The following is a 23,778-nucleotide window of genomic DNA, read 5'->3' as shown; positions in this document are numbered from 1 at the left end:
TCATATTAATTTTTTTAACATTATTGAAATTATAATTATTAAGCTCAACTTGAGAATTTTTTAAAACATAATCATGATAATAATAAGTAAATGTAAAATTGACTCACATTAATAAAAATATTAATTAGTTATTAATAAACTTTTATATTATTCACTAAATTAATTACCAATTTTGATAAATTAATTTCTCATATTAAAAAGTAAATAATGACTTTATAAAATTTATATTATTCATTACAACTTGAGAAACATATATAGGTAAACTTCATCTAACCTATACAATAATAATACTACTACTTATTCATTAATAAATTTTCATAATATTCATTACATTATTACTAATTTTAAATAATTTTAGTTTTTCATATTTTTTAAAAATTTATCATTATTTAAATTTTCATTATTAATAACAACTTCAGGAAAAAATTAAAAATAATAATGAGTAAAATTTAAATTGACTCACATTAAAAAAAATATTAATTAGTTATTATTAACCTTTTATATTATTCTTTATATTAATTAGTAATTATAAAAAATTCAATTTATCATATTTAAATTAAATTATAATTATTAATATAAGTGATTTCAAAATATAAATAATAATAATAAGTAAAATTGACTTGACCTTTACATTAATAAAAATATTAATTAATAGTAAATAACCTTTTATGTTTTTAACTAAATTTAAAACTTGTTCACTTTCTCATGTATTAAAACTAAAATTATTCTAATTCTTAATTATTAATCACAACTTTATTAATTTTTAAAAAAATAATAAATTAAAATAAATACTTTTTTACATATTCAAAATAGAAAAAAAATATTAGAAGTAATTATAAATTATACTTTTTTGTACATTGGAAAGATAAATTGCACCTTCTAAAGATTGATCTTTAGACCTCTCCCACCCAACCCACATCTCCACTAATTCTTATCACTTTAGCTAATATTCGAGGACTAATTATATATCAATAGTCCAATATATATAATATATATAAGTGAAATTCTATTATAGTCCAATATATATAATATATATAAGTGAAATTGATCATTCTATTAATGAAAAAAATTATAAAGTTCAATAGTCCAATATATATAAATAGTCCAATATATATAATATATATAAGTGAAATTGATCATTCTATTAATAGTCCAATATATATCAATAGTCCAATATATATAATATATATAAGTGAAATTGATCATTCTATTAATGAAAAAAATTATAAAGTTGAGGAAAAAAAACCGATTACCTTTTTTAAATTTTTTATATATAAAAAAATTAAAATTAATCAATAGTTTTTTAGTGTAAACAAACTAAGTAAAACTCTATATACTATAACATAAAATTCTACATAATAAAATATTAAAAATTAAAATTAATTAATACTACAGAATAATAAGACATCATCTACAAAGAATATCTGAGATATTTCAATACTTTCCTCAGTGATTTGAATGGATGCCAAGCGCCATTATTCGCTAGCTTCTAAATTTGAATACTTAGTCTTTCCATGCAGAGCACAAAGATGTTCTTGGACTCGTTCCAAAGAATAGAGATACTAGTAGACTTTACTCCCTAGATGATCAAGTCCACAACAAACTAGTAGACTTTTACTCCCCAGCTTACTCGGTCATATGTCTTCTGCAAGTCAATCTTCAACGCCAAGAGACCACCTCCTCTTTCATGAGTGTAAATCGTATGCATGACCTCCTGGCCAATAATAATTTTGTCATTCGCCCCTTCCTTAATTGAAGCTCCTCTGAAGATGTATTGTACGCTCAACTAACAAAGGTCTTAACCTAATTAATAGAACCTTGGTAATCACCCTGTATGCCACAATGAAAATACTTATTATTCTTAGGTTCTTGAAGCAGAGGAGGGGGTTCTAATTTTGGGACAAGAACAATCAGAGTTTCTATGAGACTTTGGTCCATCCTACCATTGTGAAAAGCCTCAGACACCATCCGGTATAGATCTAGTCCCAAGATGTGCCTATATTACTTGTTAAAGAAAGACACTCATCCGCATCTGAAGCTTTGAAAGAGTGCATGGACATGACGACACTTTGTACCTCCTTCATAGTAAGTGGACGTCTATAGACCATCAGGTATAGATCTTGTCCCAAGATGTGCCTATATTGCTTGAAAATGTTAACGTCTTGATCTCCAAGATATAATTTTTACAAAACTTGTTTATCAATAGAAAAAAGGTTAGTGAAAACATTTTGGGCTTCCTCCTGCAGCATCTTTGGCTCGGCGCACCACACATTCTACCCACAAACATGCCATGGATTTTGTTTCGCTTCCTATGAACGACTGTCTGAGTATGGAAGAATTTATTATTGAAGTCACCAAATCTAACCTATTTTCCTTGGATTTTTGGAACCAAATCAGCTCCAACTGCATAAGAATATGGTCATGTTCCTCTCTCAGGCCCCTCTCAATTCGCATGACATTTTTTGGTTCCCACCAATCCAGCTCCTATTGAATTCCCTACAACCTTTGTTTGGCTATATTGAAAATCAGTCAGCCCCCCCCCCCCCCCCCTTCACGTTGCTAAGCTTACCCACCAAAGAGCTTGGGGTTTCTCCTATATGGTACAAACTAATAACTTGAAGGAAGAATGAGTCACTAATGATGCATGAAAGCAAAATGGTCGTGCATGACAGTCCCTAGAATATGCATCACAATGAACCAGGAGCGAGCAATGGTCTGAGTAGACACGAAAGAGATGCTCCATGTAGGTCTCCGGGAAGTAGTACCTCCAAGGTAGGTCTCTGAAATCCTTATCCAAAAGATTTTATATAATCATTTTTCTCATTGTTCCTTCTCTCCCACATTCCTTCATCATATGCAGCATGTGCAATTCTCACACTCCTATTTATGGCCCCTAAATCGATGAACTCACAGTCCTTCATCATACGCAACATGTTCAATTCTCTAGTCTCATAAAAGTTCCTCCCCTCACCACCCACCGCTTATAAGGCGAGCAAATGTCATTGAAGTCCCCAACAACAAGCCAAGGTTCAACAATTTGTCGATGGAGGTTTGATTGATACGACCAAAGTTCTTCCTTTCTACGCGGTTATGAACATGCATAGAACACGGGGCAAACACAGTCCATCATGCCATAACATATTAACATTGACTCAACCCGAGGATGAACGACTATAATTCAAATTCTAAAACACTCGGTAGAAATAGGAGTCAGGATCCACGCCCCCTCACTGTACCCCAATGCTTCTGAAGAACAATAGAGCTCATAAACCATGCCATGCCAGAAAGCTTACACTTCATCAAAACGGCGGTGAGTTTCAACTACAACAAAAATTGAAGCCTCAAAGGACAGGATAAGATCCCTCACTTTCCTCTCACCTAGAGCTTATACTTTACCGCGAACATCCCAAGATATTATACTTAGGTTTCTCATATCCATTGACGATGGTTAGATTTCATGAACATCGAGCCTTGGCCCTCACAACTTGTGGGACTCGAGACTCTTCTTCCCCTCTTTTCCTAGGTCGAAAAGGGTGCCTCTAGGGGCGAAGACCGTCATACCTGAGGTTAAGCGTTGTTGTTCTGTATCACCATCAAGCATCGTATACCCGTTAGATTCTTGAGGCAAGAGCTACATGGGGGAGCATACCCCGTCTTCAAGGACGTAAACCTTGTTGTCGTCGATCATCTTCACTATCGTTGTTGCATTCTCCTTGCTTAGGCATATGAAACCCTTTCATGGCATCGTTTTTGGGTTAGCCACCGGGCCACCCTCACTCGTGATGGTCAACGATTATTCCCTCACACCAGGTTCAGTTGTTTATTTCTTGAATCTTTTTTTTTTTCATTCAAAATTGAAACACGATAATTACCAGAATCTGCATTTACGCCCGCATTAAACTGCATGTTCTTCTTTAATGCCAAGTTGACCGTTTTTGGAATGGTATCCACTTCCTTGAATTTGTTTCCTTTTATAGTCCCCTTATTTTTCTCCATTGTTTGTGGACGGTGTTAATGGAGCATTAATCAATTTTTTCCTACATTTATCAACCCCGACCAATACCCAAGAGCAATTTTCGAGCATTCAATAGGTGCATTAACTTCTCTTGGAATCTCTCCTTCACCCATGGTCTTGTCCCCTTGCGGGTTAACTGGTCCTAGTGTTGGAATCTCCTCCGTTGTTGGTTATGCATCCTTAGGCCTTAGCCTCTACGTCAGTTACAGTGGTTCCTGCAACCTCCATTGTAACAAGTTATTTGTTTCTTGATTCACTGACCTTATTCCCAAATGGGGCCTTCTTCGCCACTGGAACTCACTTTTGCACCGGAGAGGCAATGCAATTACATGTCAAATGACCATAGAAGCCATAAGATAGATGAACACCAAAGGTGGAGAGCCTTGTATTCAACGTTGTACAAGGGGGTCTAGAGACATATGATCCCTAGGACATGCTCATTGAGATCAATTTTGATACATATGCATGCAAACTTCTCTCGGTGCATATCCATCGCATTCATGTCGATCTTGATGGGCATCCCAACTACCGAAGCTAGCATGCATAAAATAATTTCATCATAAAATTGAAACTAAAGGCATGGCATATGAATCCACACTTGACACTACCATTGTGCTGATCTTTGAGTTTGCTACCACAAAATCTAGCGTCCATGGTTTCAACGAGAGATAATGGTCATAGATTAGTCCAGGTTTGCTAGGCTAAAGAGGAATCTAAATTATTTCAAAAGAGAAACAATATAAACTATCATAACATGTCTTCAATGATATTCAATTAGTAAATGAAAATTATAACTGTGGTATTCAACTGGATGTGTGTATATTTAAATAAAGCTGGCTTCTAAGGTGAATGTGTCCATTAGGTCTTTCACCCATGAAATATCATTTTTGCCTATTATAAAAAAAAATTACCTACTAAAATTATAAAAAAGTATTCCCATAATTTCCTTTAATTGTGATTTAGCTCCACTTGAAATTGGATTCCCTCATTTTCAATACCGGTCGGAGCTTGGTCCGCTGCTGCTGATGCTCTCGAACACACCAACTTCCTCTCCACCCCTCCCTTCACACTTTCCTTCACCGAGAAGCTAATCTTCCCTAACCCTTTTCCCTCAACACATGTCTCCTTCTTCCTTCTCTCCCTCGATGTGTTGGTGATTGTAGTAGTGGCAGTGACGGTTGTGGTGGAAGTGATGGATGAGGTGGTGGTGGTGGCAATGGTAGTGGTGGTGGAAGTGGTTTACATGTTCTTGAAACCAAAAATCATAATCACAAAACCTTTTTTTATTTTAGAAATTAGGGTGAAAACATTTTGAAATGAAGTTAAAAAAAACCATTAAAGCTCTATTTTCTCCAAACACGTTTTGTTTTCAAAATTATACTTTAAAAAAAATCTCAACCACACAAACTAGCCCTTAAATTTGAAAGACTAAGCTGCAAAAAGTTACAAATATGGTTGTAACCTCTTATAGCTAGCTACTTTTATGGATTCGCCATTAGAGCAACTTAAACGACCATTGTAAATCAACCAACACAAGGTTGTTTTAGCTTAAATAAATATATCAGGTTTGGAGTCTTGTGAATGCAGATGGATTAAATACTTAGTATGAAGAGTTTTGTCGATCAAATTTTTGTGAATGCAGATGCAATTAAAGCTCCATCACTTCTTCCTCCTCAAACTTCATACTCCATAAATATCAAACCTTCAAGCCCACTCTTTCATCACCACCATATTTTCCTGCCATCATATTACTATTCTTATTCCAAAGAAACCCAACATGTCAGCACCATCCCGTACGACTCCCAAATGTATGCCAATACCCCTCTCCTCTTTGAAAGTCTCAAGACCTGTTTGATTGCAGTTTTAGTTTTCATTTTTTATAATTTTCAGAAGCAGTTTTTTAAAATAGTTTTTAGAAGAAGAAAACAGTTTGAATGACATGTTTTCTACCATTTAGAAAATTGATATTTGAAAACTAAAAACTGAAACTGAAAACATCTTCTAGTTGTTTAGTTTTTTAGTTTTAAAAATTGAAAACAGGTCGTATCAAACATGTTTTTAGTTTTTAAAAGTTGAAAACTGTTTTGAAAACTACAAACAAACGACCGCTTATTGTATAAATATGGTGAACAAATTTTATCCATCATTATCCCAATTAGAACTGGGTATGCGGTCCAGCCTGCCCCGCATAGGTCCGCACGTTAGCAGGCTTGCCTGTGTAGGCTCCCAAATAAATGAGCCTGTATTTAAATTAGCTCGCGTCTGCCCTGCTTAAACCGCGGATAAACAAATTGGCCCGCGAGCCACTATTAGATTTTAAAATAAAACAAGCAAAAAAAAACCTAAAAAAATAGAGAAAAAAACTGATTGTCGAAATAATTCTCCAAATTCCACATTACATAATCAAACTCTAAAATGTTCCACAAATCCAAAGCAAGAAGATTTCATGGTGGAGGTGGGAGAGTTGAGAGAGACGGAAACCAGAAAAGAAAGAAAGTAAGAGAAGAGAAGTAGGGTACGTAAGGTAACTTGTCTGGTAAGTGATTAGTGTCTCACTTCACTTGGGTCTCTTGGGTTGGTTTTGTTTTGGGCCACTCTATCAAGATCAAGTAAAGTAGTTCATGGACTATGAAGCTAATTTTTTTATGTAATTATATGGCCCGCGGACCAGCCTGCAAAACCGCGGGTTCAACCCATTTAAACTGCGAGCTAAACGAGCCAGCCCAGATAGGCCCGCATTTAAGCGAACCACCATACACCGGGCTATTGGCCATGCGAATCGCGAGTTACGCGGGTAGGCCCGCAGACTTTAGCCCGCTTACCCAGCTCTAATTCCAGTTTTGTTAAACTTGAACTGGTCATCGACTCGGTTGAGGCACTGGGTTAATGGGTTGATGGTTAAACCACTAGGTCACTGGTTGAACCGTTTAAACCAGTGTGTTAAAAAATTTAAAAAATTATACTAACTCTTTGTATAAAATAAAAGCATGAATAATGTTAAATTAAGTACATTTTATGAAAAATATTAAATAGAATGAGTATTTTAATTCATAACATAGTATTTTCTTTTGTAACAAAAAAAATTCATAACATATTAATTAAAATAGTAGATATTGTGCTAATAACTAAATATATAATTATTTGAATAAAAAAGGTTAAACTAAAAATTACATGTGAAAAATTAAAATGAACATGTGCCACTTAGGTACTTAAATTATCTTTCTTTTTAAAACTTCTTTTTATATTAAATATGGTACGTACTAATAAAAACCAGTTGCTTGGCATAGTGGTTTGCGTATAACTCTATTATCTGAAGTGCCTGAGTTTGACACTTTCCCAAGCCACTTCCTCTATTATTTTCAATTAAAAGTTTAAAACGAGTCAACAAAACCAACCACATGATTGGCGGTTCGACCATCGATTTGGTGGTTCAACCACGGGTTTGGTGATGTCATCACCGAGTAAATTGCATGTCTGATCCAAATACCAAACCGGACCAATGTTAGATCTGAATCACGGTCGAACCGGTTCAAACAGTCGATCCGACCCAGTTTTAATAACTGCATTATCCTATATCTCAGAAAGGGACGTTTTTGGTCTTTTCATAAGGACAAATGATAAAGAGAGAGTACAAGGAACATATGAACATGGTGTACGGAAAATTGTTGGTGGAATATGAAAGACCAAATGGCATAGATTGGTTTACCATTTTGAGTTAGGAGCCTTCTTTCCCTTCCCTTCCCCTCTCCTCTTGGTCTATTCATTTTCTTTTCTCCCACTAGAAAAAAATGAATCATGGGTTGTGAGTTTTTACGGGATCATGGAAGCTCCATTGAAAAGTTCAATTAGTTATTTGTGTGTGGTCATGTAAAGAAGAATGAAGTCTTTTTCTAATGGATGAAGACCCATTACCACGAAACAGTTATAATTTCTTCGAGGAGCTAAGACATATTAGGAACATTGCAGCCATGGGTGGAATGAAATACGGTGGTTGAAAAAAGCGGTGACTGAAAAATAGGGTGGTCGAAAAATATGATTACAAAGATGGAAGGATGAAACTTGAAGGTTTAACGATTATAGAAGGATGAAGTTTGACGAAGAAGACGAGATAAAACTTTATTATAATTTTAGATTTCTTATTATAAAGTTTGAAATTTCAATTTTCCAAATTCCAAGTAACATGTCATCCTTCCGAGATGTTTATGAAAAACTAATAAATCGAATAAGGTGACTTATCCGGTGCAAGTGCACTATAGGTCTTGCAAAACAACTAAAATAATCATTCTTCGCACTTCGAAGAAAGCCAAAGCAAAAGTGGCGGTTTAAAAGTTTGATTCAAAAACCTCAAACTCAACACAGTGACACTGGAGAGAGCGAAGCGAAGGAAGAAGATGGAGTCTCCAACCTCTGTCTGCGACACAGAGATCCCTCTTCAAACGCAAACCATCGATTCCTTCACCGCTTCTCACGCCAAATCTCTTCAATCCCTCAGAGACACTGCACAACAAACCGCTCAACACAGAGGTTCCATTCCATTTTCCGATTAGGGTTTCCAATTTCCATTTCCTTGTTCATTTCACTGCTTTTTCCGATTAGGGTTTTCATTTTCACTCTCTCGTTTTCTCTGTCAGTTCAATTGGAAGAGGTTAAAGGCAAACTCAGGGAAGCGGAGGATGATTTGGTCAAAGCACTCTCAGGTCACTTCAAATTTCAAAACTTCCCCTTTTGCAGATTCGTTTATTTATTTTTTGAAGTTTTGATTTTGAATTGAATTTGAGTAATGGAAAGTGTCATTTTTTCTGTGTGTTTTCGTTGCGCAGTTAAGACTCGTAAAGAGGCCAGGCGAATGGCTTTGTTGGATGCTATTGCCTCTGCTAAGTCTAGAGTTGATGAACTCAGCACAAGTGTTCAGGAGCACCGAGCCAAAACGCAGGAGTATGCTGCTTTTCTATCTCAACAATCTCTTGGTATTGTACCTTTAACCTTTTCCATTTGCAAATGCATGCAGCTATTTCTACCTTTTTTATTGTTTTGCATTTATATGTATGGATTTTTGTAACTGACTGATGATAATGATTCAATTAATGTGGAAAAGTGAAAGTTTTTAACATTGCCTCAGTTTACTTATTTGAACTATTATATTGTGTAAAACATTATTGGTCCCCCCCCAATAGTTATCATAATCTGACATGGTTGTATCTTGCAATATTTTCAAGTCTACATGATTATTTGTTTGCAGGGCATAATGTTGGTTAAAATGATATGTAATTATGCACACAATATATATGTTAAAGTCGCCCACAGAGTTTTGCATTACCATTGGAGTTACATGTTTTTGTCCGGTGTAGAGTATAGACATTAATGCTGATCTTTACGTAGCTAATTCGACTTGTAATCTATGTGCATTTTTTTTCCTTTTCACTGCAGCATAGGACTACCAGGACAGGATATTTTTACAATGGTTTTGTCATAATGGCTTCATTAGTTGCTTTTTGCATGGCATATCTTTGGGATTATGTTTCTGTCTCTCCTTCCATTTATTTGTTTTCATTATTCAACTTACTACACATGGAAATATGCGTTTTGAGACATATTATGAACTACTCTAAGCTCCTCCTCTCTTTTCCATGTAAAGCTCTGGCAGCATCTGAAGGGAAGTTAAATGAATGCATTGAGCAGAAAGATGAAACTCAGGAGGCCATGTCTTGGTACAACAGGGTCCTTGGCTTTCATGTCAAAGGGGGACGTGGTAATTGATGTTTATCTCTCTGTGCAAGGATTATTCTTCTTCTCAAAACTGATATTCTTATTGGTTCTGTTCTTCAGGGGTAAAATTCACATTCAAGAATATAAATTTGAACAATCCAAATGAGGAGTATTTTTTTACTATCTTCCATCAAAACAATACTTACACGTGTAAGTAGCATATCCGGTTTTGATTATGATCTTAAAATATTGCGGATACACTCATTGAAATCTTAACTTGTTTTTTATCTTGCAGTGTTAAACTGTGAACCTTCCACCGATGACATCAAAGAGTTGATCCATGAATTAAACAAGACAAATGATCTGTTTAAATTTGTCAGAGTAATGAGAAAGAAGTTCCAAGAAGCAGTGGGGCAAGGTACCATATCTTTTCATTTTAGTGCATTCATAAGATGAGGGACCCTGTAGGCTGAACTGACCACTTCAGTTGCAAATCAAGGGAATTGGCCCTTTATTTAGTCTGATTATTGTTTAAAAACTGGAATCATGATTAAGGAAAACTAGGACTAAAGCAGCTATTTTTCTGTCAAACCAGTAAGCCATTGCCCATTCTGTAGATTTCTCTGGCGCCAATGTTGGATTTGACAGCCCAAGTCTGAATAAAGGATTTAACTTGTTTCTTTTATGCATGGTTATTAGATGTTACTACCAGGGGTCAAGTTGCACATGAAGAATCTGCATTTATCTCTGCATCTGCTCCAGTCTTATCAATGTCATCTGTTAGAAGTGATTCTACAACCAAGGAAAATGAGCACCGAGATGAACCTGCGGAGGGTGATACACAAATCAAGAAGAAACAATTGCTTCACAGAAGGGTCAAATCAGGAGTTTTATCTCCTGGATCTGCATCATCTGTTCGTCAATCTCCTCGTTTGAAGGTATGAATTAATCACTTTTTTTCTTCAATTAATTTCCTGTTTTTGCGCAAGGTGTTATCCCAAGATCATCATTTTCTTGGTAGAAGATATTCTCCAAATCTGGTGTTATCTATTGTACTTTTTAACATCAGCGTGTGATCTGGAAGTACCTTTATACAATGACCTTTTCATATTGCGATCGTTGGTGTAGATAATCATATAGACTGATTGCTGGATAGAAGGCACTGTAGATGCTGATAAATTTAGAATTGTGATTTAATTGTTAATTAACATTGCTTAACGAGTTAACGTCTATTGTTTGAATTAGCTAAACAAGTGGCTTTGACTTCCCCATCAGTTTTTGCTTTTTGGAACTGAAGTGGATTTTGCCTATAATTTTCAATATCATGATCATGAAAGTGGACATTCTGATCAACTTGATTGTGTTTCATTTTTCTTTTCTAGTTCTGGTTGGACAGAAAAGTGAAGAAAACTTAACTTTGGGGCATAGGGCAGGGAAATTTCTTACCCCCTCGTTAAGTAGCGCAGTTTCATGTTTATTTTTTTGCGTTTTTCTTTTATACCTGTTTTTCCCTGGATCTGTATCATAAATGTTATTCTGGAAATATATTATGAATTTATGAATGCTAGAAAACTTGCCAGAACTAACTTGCCAAAGTTATGTGCATTGGCCATTTGGTCTTCATTAGTATACTACTCGTCCTTTTGGGACATTTTTCTTATAAATGTTGGATTAACAATGCATTTGGGTAAACAACTGAATTAAGCTCTGTTAGGACCCAATTGCAATGTATGGGACTAGAGTCTCTCACATTGTAAGTATGGGATTCTAATGTGTGGTTTATAAGGCCTTGGGCTCTCCAACTACAGGAGCTATCTTTTGTGGTATGGTTCTCCCAAGGTTCTTATCAAGCTCTTATAGCTATAAATTCTTATTCATAAACTTATTTGAAATAAACTCAAAATAGCTTACAGGTAAAACCGTACAAGTGCTTATCCAAAAGCTTATGAAAATAAGCTTGAAAAAACTTGTAGGTATGTAGTTTATCCAAACACTAGCATAAGTTTGTATACTACTCCCTCCGTTCCAAAATATAAATTGTTTTACCATTTGTACTATGTTCCAAAATGTAAGTTGTTTTGCAAACCCAAAGCATTTTTCTCTTTTACTTACTTATATACCCTCTTTTAAGTTTTAATATTATATCTCTTGATTACCACCTTCAATTTTCACCTATGACAACTCTCACTATGCTCTTAACCAATAATAACATTTCTCTCTCCTTAACACAACTTTAAATAGGGGTATTTCAATCAAAATATTTATTAAATGATAAGTTCTTAAACAATGTGTATAACCTTAAACAACCTATATTTTGGAACGGAGGGAGCATAAGATTAACTCAAATAAGCTCTTCCAAACTAAACCTAAAAGGTTTCTTAGGGGTGAAAAATAAAATATGCATAAACAATCTTAATATGCTTTCACCTATCCTGTTCTTAAGTTTATTTTTGAGGTTTTATCTTTGATGCATTCATGGGCCCTGGATGAATTAGATCAAGGGGATCGTTATAATCTGCATTCTGGCATCATTTAATGTCATGTTTCCTAACTTTTTTTTGGAAAAAATTATACCGATTCTTTCTTAGAACATCAGCTAATGCTGATTTCTCATATATGACAGGCTAGGAAATGAAGTGGACTTGTAGGATGCTTGCCGCCTGATTTCACAATACAAGCTGAGGTGCCTCAAGTGCTCTTGTAGGCATAGCACGCAACTCTGGTTGTTAAGTGCTAACAAATTGACACTTGATTCCTAAGATGTCTGTGTTCTAGATGTCTGAACCTGTATATAACAGATCAGAAGATTTCCTCTCAGAATGGGTAGAACTGTAGAAGTTGAAACTATGTTGGGAAACAGGAGATTCGTTGTAATCTATTTAAAAATCTTCATGTATTTATGATTTTGTGTGTACATGTTTAGTATTTTCCCGTTGCCAAACTTGCAGAATTGTTTAATTTAAAATCAGTCATTGTACTGCTGGTATCTTTTGTTGGCAATGTATATGATGCAAGTGTATTGGACATGGATTTCCATGTTTATTTTTCTGCAGTGTGTTCTAAAATATCATTTTAACCATTAGCTGTATACAGTATATTATTGAACTTTTGAGGGTGGCAGCAGAAAGATTGCTACTATGAGACTCGTATTAGCTGCTTACATCTTGCCATCATAAGGCATTAAGGCCCAGGGTGATATGGCCAAATACATCAGTCTTGTATATTGGGGCTGCATCAGGTAATAGTGCTCTTTCTGTAGAAGTAAGTCTTAACCCTGGATTTATGGGCAGGTTCTATGGCTAGGAGGTGAGGTAACTAGTATTCACAAGCAGTGAAATGCCTTGAGGATTTAGCTCCCTTTAGGCCAAGAAAATATTCAAGATCAACTATGATCTTCAATTTGATAGGCTGCTGAAGGCAGCAATTGCACCTTTGCTGATTCAATTTTGATCAAGACCAACAATTGCACCTTTGTGATTGAATTTTGTTAAGGACCAACAATCACCAACATTTGCACCCTTGTGGTTGAATTTTGATAAGGAACAACAATTGCACCTATTATCATCATATAGACTAACAAAATGACCGAACTTTTTCCAGATCCAGTAGTGAAGAGAGGTTGTTAGGGTTCTAAATAAAGTTTGCAGCCTTGTGGGCCTGCGCCTGTGCTAGTTCTTGACCATATCAATTAGTTTTTAGGCCTGTTTAGCTGAGTCTGTCTTTATTATTTGGGTTGGGCCAGTTTTATCTAGTTAGTATGGTTACACTAGTGTAAATAAGAGTATTCTTTCGACCAAAAAAAAAAGAGTTTTCTCATTAGGTTAGATTTAGGATTTTGAGTATTAGAGTTTGTAAACCCTTGGAGGAAGGTTTTCCTTCTTGTTAATCCATAAGGATTTATTTTGTGTATCATATCTTCTCTATTCTCACTTCTCTCTCTTCTAAATCCTTTATGTCTTTTCTTCTTTGCTGTTGGGTTATAAAAAATAACCTAACAGAGATCAATAATTGTTGGACTTCTAAATCCTTTATGTCTTTTCTTCTTTGCTGTTGGGTTATAAAAAATAACCTAACAGAGATCAATAATTGTTGGACTAAGTGAAGCCATGTGTAAGCACGGTAGAGGAGAATTTGTGGAACCATTGTCTTGAAGCTTGTCACAAACAAGTCACAATTTAGCAAAGCCTTATTGATGTCAAGTTGTCTTTTTTTTTATAAGCATGTCAAGTTGTCTTAAGTGGACTACACATTACATGGAATAGAAGACCAAGAACTTGGTAATGAAAATGGAATTTTAATGCCCAAGAGTTAGAGATTTTTCCAAACTAATGGCCAAATCTATTGTCATATTTGAACACATCATTACAATTTTGAATTTGAACAGAAGAACTAATAAAACACGAATCAGGCTTATTTAGAGAACAAGATTGATGCTTTTTGCAGGTGAGAGGACAGATCACAGAAGCCTGCAACCAGTTCACCCTTGCCAATTCTCCTAAATTGGTGAATGCCTTGAATAATACAATCACCATATAGAACGTGATGGAAAAATTGCTGCATTTCAGAAGTGCACTGACCAATAGCAAATTACAACGTAACACCTATTATGAACAAGAAAACAGATACAAAGGATTCTGAAGAACTGGCAATGTGAGAAATCATTGTAATTTTGTACAATAAATTAGAAATCATTGTCGAGCTATTGAGAGAAGGGTATAACTCTAAAACCCTTTGATTATGGATTTATGGTGTGGTTTTGGTTTGCCATATACACATAAATACATAGATACATTCACACATGGTGTCTAGACTACAAGGCTAGAAAAGGGCTTCTTCTAGTTGCTGCTTGTCTTAGTCTCTTCTGAAGCAAGGCATGTGTGTCATTCCATAGCTTTTTAGCTTCCAATTCATCGTTCGCTAGACTCGAGCATTCACTCTCGTTACAATCTGTAAAGTACTTCCCACTCACCCCCTCTGTTTGGCTGCTTAGAGCAACATAACAAGTAGTTGATGCGCCCTGCATACACACATCATATTCATGTAAATCATTAGTTTTTGCCTTGAGATCCCAAAATTATGGTTTTGGCAACTTATAGCAGGGTTTTAAATTGCAATTGCAGCATGGAATTACGGACAAATGCGGGTTGATATGACCACAATTAAGGTCGCAATGCTATTGTGAGAACTTGTGGATACAATTGCCGTTGCATTGCAGAACACAATTTAAAACCCTGACTTGTACTAGCTTTTACTGAAACCATCTAGTTTGAAAGATTCCAAGGATCTCTTTGTTAACGAACCTGTGATATCGATTTCAGCAACTTTGATGCAATGAAAAACAAGGAATCTGTAAGCAAGTTTTACATATATTTAGTGGAATTAACCTCATAATGAAATAAGGATGAGTTTCCTAATTCCTATGAAATTAAGATTAGTACTTACCTGTTATTAAACCTTTATGTGCTCTAATAATTCCTGTCTTCACAATGCCTGGATGCACTGCATTGATGGTTACTCTTGCATTCCTTGCCTGTGATCATTATCACCCAATTTCCAAGAAAATTTTAGTGGGTCATGAAAATTTCTACTTTAGCATTCACCACAGATAACAAAAATAGAAACTTTGTTGGGGTTATTTCTCATTTTAACCTTCAACTGTCTGGCTATTTCCTTCACATGCAGAATTGTGGCAAGTTTTGACTGAGCATATGCGCGTGTACCATTATAACTGCATTAGAAGAGAATTACAATGATTAATATCCAAAATTTGATGCATTCAAGCTTGTTTTTCAAGGGAGCAAGTGATGGTGGTTGTACTTTTTTCCGCGGACCATGTCGTTGAAACAAAAACCGGTTCTTTTCACCCAGCTATGAATCACAGAAGAAATATTTATGATTCTTCCTTGAATGCCTGTCTTGTTTGCAGTATCTATGATTTTCTCCAGTAGCAGTTTTGTTAACAAAAAGTGTCCTGCAATTTAAGAAGAGAAAACTTATGAAACTATGAAAGCTTTTCCCCTTTCTTGTTCATGCCAAAGTTGAATTCAATGGAAAAGTACCTAAGTAATTTGTAGCAAATGTCAATTCAATTTTCTCTTCAGAGAACTCCAAGTTCTGAGAGTATATTCCTGCATTGTTTCTGTGAAATATGTGCATTCAACTATTAGCACAGCATGAATATACATGATCTCACTTTTCTTACTGAATATACAATGAAAAGGAGGGAAAATTCTAAATGAAAACTTACATGAGAATATTAAGGGGCAATTCTAAAGCTAAAAACTCTGAACAAAATCTCTGTACAGAAGCAAAAGAGCTAAGATCAATCTCCAATAGAATAACCTCAGCGTTTGGACTCTCCTTTAGGATTTTTCCTCTCACTTCCCTTGCCTTTTTCATGTCCCTGGCACCAATCACAACTCTAACTCCTCTCTTGGCTAAGACCCTTGCTGTTTCAGCTCCAATACCAGAAGTAGCTCCTTCAATTAAAAATTTGACAAATAACAACTTAATTAATAAAGCTAATCCCACATTAAAAGTATATAGAGAATATTCTTGAGACTTATCATTCTTGATGCGGGTAAATAAGGAGACGATTGTGAGATTCTAGTGTGTGTGTTTGGATCAACGTTTTGAGAATTGATTTAAGGAAAGTTGATTATGTAAAAGTGAGTTAAAGTTTGAGTGATTTACGTCTGGATCCGTTTACTGGAAAAGTAATTCCCACGGGGTAATGTTGTGAAATACAATTATAAAATCTCACATTTGATTCACCGGAGAAGCTACTATCCCTAGTTTCTCTGCAGAATTGAGTTTGAGATTAAAATCAATTCTCTTAATCGACTGTCAAATATCTATATAACCATCTAAAAATGATTCCCGTCAATCAATTCCCAAGCGTGGAATGAATCCAACACAAACTAGGTGGATGTGGATGTGGATGTAGTGTAGATGGGGTTATCCAGTATGAACAAATAAAAGAACAATATACTAAAGACTAAAGAGACAACCACTTCTTCATGCAGCCAAAAAGAAACACCACTCTTGAGACTCAACCTTCCCCAGAGTCACAAAAATAATCAGTAAGAAAACCACCTGAAATATTTTTAGGTGAGAGCTTAGCTGGTAGATTAAAGTCAAATTTAATGAAGTCCTAAGTAAAAACTTGGATAGAGATTTCTATCATAAACAAAACAAAATGTGGATCCAAGAAAGTACAAATGAAAACACCAGTGACATAGATATAAAGAACGAGACAAGAAAAAAATCTACAAGAATTTTCAAAATCAAGTGATGGATGACACAGCCACACTCACACTTATGACTTATCAGCTTCTGACAAAACAGACTAGAAGCAATGAAAAATCAAATGGTGAAACTCAGAAGAAAGATTCTATGAGGGACAAATGTTTGATCACAAATGGTGATAAACTTTATCATGATTCTATCAGGGACTATGTCAGACTCACCTGTGATCAGAGCTGTTAAATTTGAAGGGAGCAAGGAAGAGCAATCTTCAGTGACTTGCTCTGCAGTTGAATTCGAGCCAAAACCACTAGGGCCTGCAGTGCCTGCTAAGTACCTTAGTGTTGCCTTCATGGATTGCCCTGCTTCAGAATCTCACAAGGAAAAAAGCATATTTGTGTGGAACTAGAAACCAATATCTATATATATAGAGAGTATACATAACTCACTCAACACACATTATGCCATGGAATTTTCCATTTAGTCCTTGGACTTCAACCACCCTAAGTTAATGATCTTCAGTTCTTCACAATTAGTATTAATTATAATTATAATTGACAGAGTTTTTTTACATGAAACTCAGAGTCTCAGACCACTCCACTACAATTTTTGGTGAAACATAGTTGAGTTGGCACCCCATTAAATGGTTCAAGGTTCTTTCCTCTTAGAGCACCTAGGAATTTCTTGGTAACATAATTAGTAAGGAGAAGAGAGGTGGTCCACAAATTTAAACCTTTCAAAAACGGTCTGACATTAATTACATTATCAAAACAGTAACATTTTTGTTTAAATCACTAGTATCATCTATTCTATTGAGAATGTTGTTCGAGTCGCATATGACGATTATAAGCGACCAAACTCTTTCTACCAAGTACTAAGTATTTAATGCAGCTTCATTTACAGGAACTTAAACTCAAAGCTTCTGTTTAAAGTAGAACAATCTCGTCAGTTGATATACGTGTTTGATGGTTGAAAATAGTACTAACATCTATTTGCAGCATTTTTTCTTTTTCCCTTTGCTTTTCCGGTCTTCATTTCTCATAATTACTGCCTGTCTTTATTAAGTGGCTTGCATTTTCAGTGGGCTATGGACTTTGATGTTTTCTTCGTGAAGCTTTTTGCACCTAATCATGCACGATTAAGAGTAACAATGAATCATTAATTATGTGAAGATTAATTCTCAAGTAAAACCTAATTCTTACTTTTAAATGATGTAATTGGTAGTTGTAACAATGGTTCTCACCATTTACTTTCACTTTTTTCCTTATGGTAAGGTAACCAATTTGTCTGGGTTATTATTTGTTTTTGTACTTTTTAATTTCCATCTAAAATGATCTTCTTATCTATCTTTCCACATTGAAGAATTAATTGTGGAATTTGAGGGAAAGTAATTATTTAATTAACCCCTAAATAGGTCATATCACCACCAGACAATGGACTGTTACCTTAGTGACACCACAGTCGCCTCCAAAATCCTTACAAATTAATTTTCGCAATAACTAATGGCTTTAAGAGAGAACACAAGAACAAAAAAGGTACATCAATCAAGTGTCTTCCATATTTACAGTATGTACACTGTTGAAATAAATTAGAATTGACTTATAATTTAACAAAAGTAGGATTTGTCTATCTAATATGATCCCTTAAAAAGAGACCAATTTTGAGAAGCAACCAAATCCCTGAAAAAAATCTATAATTTGAATAAGTTACTCAATAAACTTGCTAAACTTTACAGTAAAAGCAAAAAATCTATTTGACTCATCATCCCTACTTATCGATTTTTTTTTTGACTAATCATCCCTAACCTCCTCTAGGAAACATAAACAAAGATGTAGAATAATAACAAGAGACTTACGTTCGAAAAAAAAAAAACAAGAGACTTGCCTAGAGAGAACCAAGATGAGGCAATGATGTCAACAGAAAGATAGTCGCGAAAACACAAACGTTGATGAGTAATGGTCGCAGTGGTGTGAGAACTCACGATGATTGTGGAGGTGTTGCAATGACAATTACGGGGTGGCTGCGATTGTGGTAACAAGTCGCAGTGGCAAGGGGGGAAAACAAGGAGGTGGGGTGGCAACGGGGGAGGTGGAGGCTAGGCGGTCGGTAATTAACAACAGTAATAATTGCGGGTGAGTTATTTTTTGAAAGAAAAAAGATTATATATTATCAAAAAAATCTGAGAAACTTCTTTCAAGGAAAAAGGGGAGGAAAGCTCAACAAAAAAGAGGGACACAAAACCTCCAAAGAGCATAAAAAGAGAAGAGCTCATTTTGATCTCTAAAACTCATTTTGCACGACATGACCCTTCTTATTGAATATAGCCTCATTGAGAGAGGGGATATTTTTCCGAGCATCCCTCATAAATCAGACAAACTCGTAGTACTAGAGGTTGATCCAAACATATACCAAGAAGACTAGCTCAAGGACGGGGAAAGATGAAACCCTTGTGAAACACATTGAGCATCAAAGTGTCTCCAAAATAAGGAACATTGGGGATAGCTTTCAAATTAATGTTTAAACAACTCAAGATCCCAAACCAAAAACATCTTCTCCACCTTCGTCCAAACACCACCCCAATCGATTATATTGAGGCCCTCCTCCACAAAGTCGTCATCAGCAAACCAACATTTGTTCATCTGAGCGATATCCCTAAGACCCCAAAAGGATATCTCCGGGAAGATAACCTCCAATGAGACCCTTTGCCCCATATCACAAAAGTAATCTTTAACCAAAATCAGCCTCTCCTCGATCGGCAAGGATAAGGTCTCATCATGGATCGACGAGTTCCCAACCAGAACATTCCTTGAAGACAAAAATCTCAAGCCATCCCTTCGTGTGCCTTCCCAGCAACCCAGAACCCCCCAACCTCTCGCTCGAAGCCGAGAGCCAGCGACCAACTCCGCGGAAGCCACACCGGGAATGACTAAGAAGGGGAACCTCGCTCGCTTCACTGCCAAAGAGGTATTAGTAAGTTATCGACATAAAAGGTAGTAGGTAAGTTATCAATGGTTTTTGAAAGCAATCGAAAAAATTTCCGATGAGACCAGATACTCATGATTTTTTGGCGGGCGGTAATTAAGTATTATTGATGGTATTTTTCTTGAATATTAACAAGTTTTGGCCAATGACTTTTAGCCGTTAGTAATCAGAGTTTTTCTTGTAGTTGGAGAAAATGTAGCATCGGCCAAGCGACGCTAACTAGTGGGCTTATGAGATGGTTCCTACCCACTTCAAATTAGACCGCTAGACGGTGTTGTAATACTAAATTGACCGATGATTTTAGAATCAATTAGGTCAGATGCTAATGAACGGCAAGCCAATGCTAATTAGCGTTGATTTAATTTGGCTAATGCTGTTTAATGGATCAAAACTTTAAACCAGCACAACCGAGATTATAAAGTAAAAATTAGCGTAAATGTCAAGATCAATGCTTGCTCTAAAAAAGTCTTTGTTGTAGTGTATATTTGTGATGGAACGTAATCTTGAGGGAAGGAAGACCATATTATGATGGTCGGCACAATAGGGAAGAAAGGACAACTAGACAATATGATCCAGGTTCTATTGCACTTGCACAGCAAGATACGTGATCTCCTTTGCCTAACTTCTTTTGAAAAGATGTTTGACGTTAAATTTTATTTATTATTTTTCAAAAGTAGTTTTTGACCTTTTGTTTTTACAACGCAATTTAGCAAGATATACGCTATATTAATATTATTTCCAAATTTCAACTAAGGTAACAGTAATTAGTAATTATAATGTCTTTAATCAATATCCATTTTGTCTTCTCTGATGATGCTTGCATGAGAAAGATGGTATGACCTGAATGCATCCTAGCACGTGTGCATCTAGAAGAACTAATGATAGTAGCTAGCATGCATATATTGAGGATTTGAATTTCGACAGAGGATTTAGAAGGAAAAGGAATCAAATCAAAACAGAGAAACGCACAAATGCGTTACAGACAAATTAAGATGCTTTTACTGCGTGCACACGGTGGCCATTAATTACGTCGTTCTAGCTCTTTCATAAGGTCCAATTTCTCTTTATCATCTTTCATGGCACTTTGAGAATCATGATGGGCGGTGTTGGGGGTTTGAGGGACTTAAAGTTAGGCAATGAGAGCGACCCTTCAACAATGGAGTGGTGAAATGAGAATTGAGAGGTAAGAGTTGTGGCATAAGGGTCCCATTCTGTTTCCTAATTTGCCAACACCATCTCCTCACCTGCCACAAATTCTTTCTAGCACTACATACTACTTACCCTTCGTGTGGTCTTTAATTTCCTTTTGTGCTTGGCATGCGCCTAGAAAAGCTCTGATCAGTAAATCTGAATATGTACTATGTGGCATGAATATATGGTGCATGCATTATGCATATGCTGACATACATGCTTGGACAACACCAAAGGCATCTTCTCTTCCATTAAACAAAAGGTAAAGTGGGTAAATATGACTTTGTTCTTGTTAAAGTTGCTATAGAAGATAAAGCATTGTAGTCGTGGGGATTCAGTAAATAAGGGTTTGAGATATGGAGTTGTAAATGGGGTAAAATTAAATGAGTTGCGAATCAAAATCTTAACCACTTGTTTATGTAATGAAGTGTTGAATTGCGTCAACTCAATTAAGTTTAGTATTCACTTTTTTCAGTGTGAACTAAGGTATAATAATAGCCAAGAGTTGTAAGACTAATTTTATATCATTGTAAGCTTATTAGGCAAGAGGTTGGTCAATGAGTCTTTTTCATTTGCAAGAGCTGGAATCGAATCTGCAACTACTTATTTAAAAAATGAAGTGCTGATATGCATTTAGAAAAATTGAACCAACATAATATTTTCATTAGGGGATGATGAGTGGTTTTCAAAAATATTGATTAATTACTATCATAAATTCAAAATTTAAATTATTAAGAATCTTGGTGTTGACTTACACTCTTACTTTCTAACTTTTACTCTAAATTTTATAAGTTCATTTACTTAATTATTAAAGAAAAATAATTGATCAAATATCATATTCCAATTACTTATTTTCTTTATATTATTTTATGGTTAGTGAAAGAAGGATCGCCTGAGATATGCAAATGAAAGTGGGAAGACCTTTCACATTTGACTATATTTGAGAGTCTGTAACTTGATCTAGAGAAAGTGGGGAGACCTTTCACATTTGAGATCATTCAGCATTAGCAGGCTTTTCTAATTTTTAAGAGGATGGGAAAATCGTTAAACCCCACACGAGCATATGGCTGTCTTGTCTTCCAAGACTGTAGCACTAACTCTGAAAAAAAAAATCACTAACAACATATTTAAGGTCTTAATTGTCTCAAATTCTCAAGATCACTTATGTCAAATCACCAATAGTAGCTCCACTTACTTAATTTATCGATGTAAAACATTTATTGGTGTGAGCTTGACATGCAAAACTACATATACTACATGCCATTTCTCATGCTATTTTGTATAGCAGTTGGCAACTTAAATGGTAATGAGGCAGTACAGGAAAAAAGAATAAAGGTAGGCAAAATACAAATGATTCTTAGGAAATAAAACAGCTGAACTGAAGAAGTAAAATAAATCAGGAGCACAATTAACAATTCAAAAATATAACGTGGAAATTCTAAAACCGGAGAAAAAACCACGGTCGTTGTCAAAACCGACAACCAAAGAATAAACACTATGTGAAAATTGTTACAACACATACAGGGGCGGAGCCAGGAATTTCAGAAGGTGGGGACTGAGATCTTTGTAAGAAAATTTCAATTTTTATTAAATAAAAATTGCCAAAATTAGGTAAGCGAAAAAAAAAATTAGTGAGAATAAAAAATTAGTTTAAATGTAAGAGATATTTTATATAAGCATAAGAAATATCATATTAGTTTGGGTGCAAGAGATACTAACCGGCTCATAAGTATTCTGGTGAGAACAAAAAAGACTATCTTGTAGATAATTGAAGAGAAGAACCACTACATTTTAAAGGAAACTTTTTACAAACAGTAAATGTGCATAATTTTTATCACTTCTTTTTCACAAAACACAAACACTACAAATTCAATCTCATATAATCAGACCAATTAAGCAATAAAAAAGAGAATTGAACCAATAAATTCAAGTTTGAACTCATGAAAATTTGAATATCCATAAAAAGTTACATGAGAAAGTGAAGAGTAAGAGAGAAAATTGAGAGGTTCTAAAATATTGTACTAGCTAAGCAGAATCTCGTCCTTTTTCTTTATGTTGTTTTTTTAATTAAGCAAATCCAAACAAGGCAATAAGTTTTCTTCTCTTTGCCTTGTTTTTTCATTTCTCCTGCTTCTGTTTTCTTCCATTAGAAAAACACGGCTTCACTACTATCTTAATGTTGGTGACCCCTAATGTGGACCACTTTTAAAGTGGTCTAATTTTAGATCACTTTTTTTAACCTGCTATAACAGGTCAATACATCTTTTTTTAAAGAAATTTAATATATGACAAATTTTTAATGATATTTTTTCTTAAAAAAAATAATGTGTTGACCTGTTATACTCGGTCAAAGTAGGTGGTGTAAAATTACACCACCTAAAAATGGTGCATATTAGGTTCTCCCCATAATGTTATGTTTTTCAAATATTATAACTTTGGATGTGTGTGTCCCATTCCATGTGATTATTAAAAGAAAAATAAAATAAAAAGAGGAGCTGCCGGTGTTGTGTGTGTAAACGGTGGTGCTCACACACCATTACTCTCTCTGCCTCTTGCCTAGTTACCTTTAAATGCTTTGCTTAAAAAAAATTTCTTTAGAAATTTCAAGAAGCCAGGGGTGACTAAGCACATGGAAGTCA

At 35.2% G+C, this 23,778-nt stretch overlaps 2 protein-coding genes across 3 annotated transcripts; one reads left to right on the top strand and one right to left on the bottom strand.

Moving 5' to 3' along the window:
* The first annotated feature begins 8,061 nt into the window (after nucleotides 1–8,061).
* LOC130715454 (kinetochore protein SPC25 homolog) lies at nucleotides 8,062–12,800 on the top strand. Of its 2 annotated transcripts, XM_057565550.1 has the most exons (8): nucleotides 8,077–8,539; nucleotides 8,647–8,712; nucleotides 8,836–8,982; nucleotides 9,651–9,764; nucleotides 9,842–9,931; nucleotides 10,017–10,139; nucleotides 10,421–10,659; nucleotides 12,345–12,800. In XM_057565550.1, the coding sequence occupies exons 1-8, from the start codon at nucleotides 8,407–8,409 to the stop codon at nucleotides 12,354–12,356; spliced, it is 924 nt and encodes a 307-aa protein (XP_057421533.1). In that variant the 5' UTR covers nucleotides 8,077–8,406; the 3' UTR covers nucleotides 12,357–12,800. The 2 variants fall into 2 exon arrangements, with proteins under 2 accessions (XP_057421534.1, XP_057421533.1); XM_057565551.1 differs by lacking the exon at nucleotides 12,345–12,800 and having other exon boundaries at nucleotides 8,062–8,539; nucleotides 10,421–10,665.
* Nucleotides 12,801–14,254: 1,454 nt separating this feature from the next.
* LOC130715135 (short-chain dehydrogenase TIC 32 B, chloroplastic-like) lies at nucleotides 14,255–17,650 on the bottom strand. The gene is made up of 8 exons (XM_057565180.1): nucleotides 17,191–17,650; nucleotides 15,969–16,200; nucleotides 15,781–15,860; nucleotides 15,539–15,692; nucleotides 15,371–15,449; nucleotides 15,164–15,251; nucleotides 15,022–15,068; nucleotides 14,255–14,738 (listed from the first exon to the last, which is right to left on the bottom strand). The coding sequence occupies exons 1-8, from the start codon at nucleotides 17,318–17,320 to the stop codon at nucleotides 14,532–14,534; spliced, it is 1,017 nt and encodes a 338-aa protein (XP_057421163.1). The 5' UTR covers nucleotides 17,321–17,650; the 3' UTR covers nucleotides 14,255–14,531.
* Between the last annotated feature and the right edge of the window lie 6,128 nt (nucleotides 17,651–23,778).

This window comes from Lotus japonicus, chromosome 4 (assembly GCF_012489685.1).
Source record: "Lotus japonicus ecotype B-129 chromosome 4, LjGifu_v1.2".
NCBI classification, from domain to species: Eukaryota; Viridiplantae; Streptophyta; class Magnoliopsida; order Fabales; family Fabaceae; genus Lotus; species Lotus japonicus.
The sequence above is the reverse complement of the archived record's forward strand: the minus strand, read 5'-3'. Positions and strand labels throughout refer to the sequence as shown.